Source organism: Ceratina calcarata, unplaced genomic scaffold, assembly GCF_001652005.2.
Source record: "Ceratina calcarata isolate Rehan_Ccalc_2016 unplaced genomic scaffold, ASM165200v1 scaffold335.2, whole genome shotgun sequence".
In the NCBI taxonomy this organism is placed as follows: domain Eukaryota; kingdom Metazoa; phylum Arthropoda; class Insecta; order Hymenoptera; family Apidae; genus Ceratina; species Ceratina calcarata.
Window position 1 is genome coordinate 32,201 of NW_017156276.1, and position 7,058 is coordinate 39,258.

General features: G+C 40.4%; 1 protein-coding gene across 1 annotated transcript; it reads left to right on the forward strand.

The window, feature by feature from the left end:
- Positions 1-3,273: 3,273 nt before the first annotated feature.
- On the forward strand, positions 3,274-5,763 carry LOC108624921 (UPF0602 protein C4orf47 homolog). Its single transcript, XM_026813484.1, has 4 exons — positions 3,274-3,343; positions 3,452-3,642; positions 3,891-4,155; positions 5,375-5,763. The coding sequence occupies exons 1-4, from the start codon at positions 3,274-3,276 to the stop codon at positions 5,761-5,763; spliced, it is 915 nt and encodes a 304-aa protein (XP_026669285.1).
- The last annotated feature ends 1,295 nt before the right edge of the window (positions 5,764-7,058 follow it).

Here is a 7,058-nt window from a genome sequence, read left to right on the forward strand (position 1 = left end):
GGCCACGTCCTTGATTTCAATCCGTGAAACCCAATCTCAGCTTTTCCATTGTACCTTGACTTAAGCCCGGCAACTAGGCGTTTAATCTTAATCGATCTCTCGGAAGGCAGATATATATTCGCCTCCCTTTCTGCTAGAACGTTGCCCGCGACCTTCCTTTTTCTCCTTTAAACCATCCACCATCTTGGCTTCCTTTCAGAAGAGGCGACCGTCTCATTCCGCTTCCTTTTTCCGACACCTTCTTTCGCGAACTCTTCCAACTCTCCTTTCCGTCTTTCCCTTGCCCGCCGATTTCCTCGCTAGCTGTACACTCAACTTCTTCTTCGCATACCCCCCGACTATCGAACTCTCTTCGTTCTTCGCCAGCCTCCTTAAACCTAGGAGTTCCCTTTTGCCGGCTTATCTTAATGGTTCGCCCCGGCAATCGAAAGTTTAGTTATTATCGCGGTCGTTGTCGCTCTGGTTTTGCGAGTCGGCTGCCGGCGCGGCGGATCCTATGAAAATATGGTGGCGAGATAGGATAGGAGGAAATTGCCGGTACGACGCGTACCAGATCCCACGCCACGGCGATCCTCTCGGCAGAGATTCAGCCGAGTACGATCGCCGGTTCAGATGAAAAGGAAAGTTGTATTCCCGTTTCCACAAATAATAGAGTTCGCTTCGTTCCCGGTGCGTTCCAACGCAAACAAATGCCAATAATTTTCTATATTATTTTATTATTACGCTCGTTCAATTAAAATATTCTATGTCGTTCGCATTTCTATAAGTGGAGCTTTTTGCATAATGCACAATTTCAAATGAACGGTCGCCATTAGTAGGAACGAAGTACTTGAGATCTGCGACGCACAATATACACAATTACACTTCCCAACAAGTAGTGCAATCAACAAAACACACTAGCGAAATTCAACCATGCACTTTGCCAGCATTCCATGCAACAAGATTTAAGAATTTACACTTTGGTACCGGATTCAATGATTCAAACGCGAAGCGTAACCGGGTTTACAACAAACATTAAGAACCGAGGGTGCTTCTCTCTCTTTCTCTCTCTCTCTCTCTCTCTGTCACCCTGTGTGTTGTTTTTGTCTATGTACGAATCCCTAAGTGCAACTGTGGCAGGCGTTCCGTTAAAACGCTCGTCCCCGAAACACGACGTTGTTTCCGGTGGCACCCTCCCGTCATCCTTCTTTCTCTCTTTCCACCGTTAACATAGATTTCCCGCGGAACTTAAAGTAATAACCGAGCATTGTTCGGCAGGATCGTAATTTCACGGCGTGAAGTTCTACTCGTGCCGGGCGCGCTCCATTTCGCGCTTAACGCGCTAATTTCGCTACATCCGAAATGCAAGTTTATACGTTTCGGCTGCTTGCATAAACATACGTTCGCTTTATCCGGCATAGCTACGCCATTACATCTGTTTGCTTAGAACTCAGCACCGGTGCAGTGGTCTTTGTTATACATATTGCACGTCTGAGCGTAGGTATATGTAGATACGTTCAAGTACACGCGGACCTGGTCAGAATGAACTGCAAATCGACGAGGATACTCAAGGCACTTGTTGCCCAAATCGAAAGTTCGAAATTTTGCACAGAATTAATATAAGTATCAAAGAATATGTGGGTAAAACCTCGGATCGTTTGACCATCCGATTTTTATTCCTTCATTTTATATAACGTTATAATAAAAAAAAATTCATCTTTTTTAATATATGGATTTTTAATATCGAAGAAGTCTTGTATTTTTTTACTTTTAAGCTTTATATTGCCTAATATAATAAGGCAACAATTACCTTAAACCAGAAATTGAAAAAGTGTTCGTCAGTGCTCATTAAAGAAAACTGGCCATTCTTTCGTTTGAATAAACGAAACAATAAATAGTTCTCGAAGTGTAAACGAATGGAAGGAACATTATTTACTTGCAGAAGATTAAATAGTCGAATAGACACGGTATTCTTGTTCTGTGGATACACACTGGTTCACTTAAAACTTGATTTTGAATTCAAACTTTGCCCGACAATTCAGTAGACGCTGTCAAACGTCTGTTTCATCAAGCACAAACTTGAAACTCACTCTCGCTGGTAATCGCATGAATCTTGGGCATAGCAAAACTTGTTCCCGTCGATTCAGCTTATTCCAGAGCTCCTAATCATTCCGTTTCAGGCCGCGAAAAGACCTTGCGCGTGTTATTCCCGCTACGTTCCTCTTCGCGGTTTCTGTATGTATAAATCATGCCCCAGAAAGGAAACCGTCTGTGCAAACAACGCGGTAATGAAATGTTTCCACTGTTACCGCGACGAATAGATGTTTGACGGTAACGTCAACTCATTAGGAACAACTCATTACCATCAAGAGACTAGCTACGAGCGTTCGCTACGCGTTAGTAACATTTTCTCACGCTATTCAATTATACCGAACCTAAGGAATTTCTCGGTGAATGCTCGATGACTACAAGGAAGAGCCCTCGTTTCATACGGATTTCTGAAAGATTTCCCATGACGCAACTCGTGATTTTCAAATGATTCGAAATCTTTCAAATTATATTGATGCTCGTCGGAATCCCAAGTCGATGCCAACTGATTGCTGCGAAGGACGATTGCGATGTGCATATGACCGAATGGTTTTGGGTTTATCTACAGCATCTTTGTGTAAGGAAATTAGGCAATAGAGCAAGTCTAATGGGGACAACTGCATCCCGTCGAAACAGGCCTTTTAATGGAAAAACGAACCTGAACTCAAAATATCATAAGAAACTGTGTGAAGGCGATGGGGGTCTCAGTATTAAAATGTTTGTCCTTAGGTCAATCTTTCTGTAGTTGTCCTTGCGACAACATCGAATAAATCGGAGTGTTTTGCTGATCTCTTAACTATTTAACGCCCACATTCATACATATTTAACTCTCGCATCAAAATATAATTTTACATTTGTAAAATTACACTCTCGAAACTGGGATACCTTGTCATCTCAAGATTGGATTTCCCCGTAGAGTCAGTCGTGCGCGTCATAATTTAATCCACTGTGATGATTAGATCTGTGTTTTCCGGTAATATAATAATTGCTGTGCAAAATATCCGAAAGATTTGCTACAAACTTGCAGACGCGCACGTCTGACGCTGTGAGGAAATCCTGAAATCCTGGAAGTTTCTGAAAACAATTGACATTTCGTTCGCAAGTAGAGAAATAGACAGTCGCATTTCTAAAGTGCACATAAAATTACAGGTTATGCGTGAGTGAAATTCGAAATATTAGTTTAGGATTTCGTGGAGATTAGTAATAATGGCGAGGAGACGCGTCCAGTTAACAACGTTGGGTAAACAATTTGGAAAATGGGATCTGGACAGAATTGGTATATTTTTTCGAATTATTACAATTTCTTATCATCTTATATATTTTCAACTATTTCAATTGCTTTCCTTCAATAACTTTTTAGTAATCACAATATCGTATTTTCTAGGCTATTTTCAAGATGAAAATCCGGCGCCCTTCGGCGAGTATACAGGAAAACCGGTTCTGTTTCGCGAAGGTATCAATGAAGGCCGCCAAATGTTCCCGGGGCCACGGACCGATTTATTTGAAGAGAAATTCGTGCGGATTTTCCATGGTGAGGCACTGAACGAGCCGTGGCGCATCGAAGCTCAAGAACGGGTAATCATATGATATAATTAAGTATTAATTTATATTTCATTTCAATAATGTTATCAATAGTTCTCACAGACAATTCTTGCGTTTAAAAGCCAATTCATATAAATTACGGTCATATCGTTTGAAGTTAATATTGAAATTACGCATGGTTAATTTAATATCATTTTTCCAATAAAACTTAATTAGAATTGGTTTTGCAGTTTTAGTTTGAATCGTAAAGAAGCCAACCTGATACATCAACCGTTTCGTAGTTGCAACGGGACAAGGATAAGATTGGCGGTCATTTATTACCACCCGCGCCCGCCAAAAAGCACTCGACGCCGGGTGATTGGCACGGATGTTTTGAGAAAGTCACTTACTTCAGCCCTGCGGTTAAGAAGAGAGTGAAGGGAGTCCCTGAACTTCCGAACGTGAGGATTAAACCTAATCCTCGTGGAGGGCCAGGATACCCCGACATTTGTCTCAACCCTTTCCCGTCCTATTCCCACGAGCCTTATGATATACCAAGAAAACGAGGTAAGAAAATCAATCGATCTGCAATCTTCATACTCTTATTCTCAATATATTTGAATTTCAATAACTAGTTATGTGACTTTCCTAACATTTGTTAATGTTAATAATTGTTAATATATATATAATAATAAATAATATTTAATGGTTAATAAATGTTAATAATTGTTAATATAAATATTAATAAATAATATTTAATTGTTAATTAATCTTTCACGTTCTTTGCACTATTTCACCCATAAAATATGTTTACGTCATTTAATTCTATATTTTTATTTCGCACGGAATTAAAAGGAAATTCGCTTTTATGTTTAATTTAAGGTATATATATTCTAGGACGCTCCTTAAAGCATAAGTCGTGATAATTCATAAATATATATAATAAAATTTTTTACTTTGCCTCTTCATTGGTGGTTTTGCGCCAATGTATATTTTTCCTTGTAATATTTAGCACACAGTAGAGGTATAACAGTCATATTGCCTCGGCTAGGTTTTAATTTTACCACTTCCCATACCGCACTTCTTATTTCACATTTCATGTTCATTACCTTTTTTTTTCAAGAACGGTAGATGCGACAGACAATATTGCCGAGCAAGAAAGTAATATAAAGAGAGCCTGTAACGCGGAAGAAGATTGGAAACTCTCGGGTTTTACCCTCGCTTCCGCTTTGCTTCTTTCGGCAGAATTTTGTTTCCCGTGCTAGCGCAACTAATTACATTTTTGTCGTAAGGAAAGCGGGGAAAATGAAACCACGTCACTCGCTTAGGCGCGCTTTCCGTCTCACCTCCTACCTCTCTTGTTTCCTCCTACGCTCTATACAAGCTTTCAAGCTTCAGTTGAGACTATTTTAAGGGTTACCGGAGGCGGAGTTTGAAAAAGCCATTCATTGGATTAACCAGGGTACCGCGTTAATTAGGTACAACCAGCTTTGTAGCGTGTCGCGTTTAATAAAGATGCTTTCACAATTCTATTAAAATTTTATTCAGAAGCCTCATAGCCTTGGAACGATTTTTGTACCGAAACACAGAACTACTGTGTTGACAAAAAACATCTCGTACTATTAACATTCTACATCTATGAAGTCAGGAAAAAATTTTCAATCACATGGTTATATTGTTTACTTTTTCGTATACAGTTTTACAGAGAAATTTGATTTAAAAGAGTATGATTAATTTTTTAAACTTCTTTATTCACCCGATAATTTTATTTTCTCAATTGCGACAGGGAAACCGATTGGCCGATTTCTTTATGCGAGCGCAACTCAGGATTATTTTCCGCCAAATCCTTACCTCGCCTTGGACACTGGACCAACGTACGTGCGTCCAAAATACATCCCGCCAAAAATGATTGGCCCCGGTCACATATACGTTCAATTCCCGAAGAAACCTGGTGGAAATCATTCAGGTTGTTTCAATAAATTCCCTGAGTACCCGACCGCGTCGTATTACAAGGAGATCGAAAGAGAAAAGAAGGAGGTTGCCGTGTTCGTTGCTGGCGGACCACCCCGTCGATCTAAGTACACTAATAGTATCGTGGATCAAGTTACCGGTATATCCTGTAACTCGACGAATTATGCTACTTATCGGGAACAAGTTTATCCTTTGGACAAATAACATTCATTTCCACGTGACATTGTTGTTTTTTTGAAAGTTTTTAATATGATTCGTGCATGTGTGTATTTGTAATTTTGATATATTTTCAATATAAAAATTCTCTCAAAAAAGTATCTTATTTATGATTAAGATCTGTGACCACATTTTCAGCATATTAAACTACAACAAGCTTCAACTAACAAATATTCATTTAACAATAGTCTTGGATACTCGTTATTTTTGGAGTTCCAAATGTTAAAACGCATTCTACAAAAAAATTCTCACAGAAATTCGAGCACTAAGAATTGTTATTATTTACTAATTATGTACAAATTAATTCGAATTTACTGTTAATATTTTTTGGGATGAAAGTTTTAGCATTTGGAGTCTTAGGTACCATTGAAAAGTTGAAGACTAGATCGGTACGCTGCTGGGTTTACAGCGTGCCATCACGACTTCTTTTCTTAAAAGTGTGAGGGGCAGCAACCCCGCTGTTTTACGAGAGTTGCTATACCTTCCCCTCGACTTTACCTGACGATCCAAAAATCTTTTATAAGAACGAAAAGTGCAGTGCCTCAAACCCATATTTTTGGCCACTTTTGTGGGTAACATCGACGTTCCGTCTTATAGCGCCGATATCGGAGTTTACCCTTAAAAAGTACAAAAACAAATGTGCAGAGGACTTGCACCGAAGACGCAGTAAGTACTTTCGGTTCGATGGCAGGTTGAAAAATTGTCCTAGCTTGTAAGCCTAACGGTATATAAGAAATGGCGTTACGACGCGATGCGACGGATGTGCAGGTATGATTCTCCAGAATCTATTACGTGGCTGAAGTCGGCCATTTCTCCGTTGGCGTGTCGTTGCGCTGGTATTAAACATTCCAGGCATTGCGATACCTTCCACCGTCGCCACCTCTGCTCCTTCCCGACCTCGAACAGCCTTCGCTTGGAAGAACGCGTGCACCCGTCTTGGACTGGCACCAGAGATGGCACCCTTGCGCGATCACACGTACACCTTTTGCGTGCACGTACGCCGACGTTCGCGTCTGCACGCTAGATTCTCCGCTACCAAGACAGGTAGAGAGCAAAGAGGATCGGGAAATATGCCAGTTCGACGAATCCAGTGAAATCTTGCAGAACGGTCTCGTTCCACCAGGAAAAACCCATCGCACCGAGTAGGCGCTTTGCAGAAGCGCAATACCGACCGGAAACGATTTAGTACATGCGATCGTCGCACAGCAAGGATTTTATAGTAAAACACTTTCCGATGGCTAACGAATTGCTTTCATCTTCTCTTCAATTTGTATTTTGTTTTT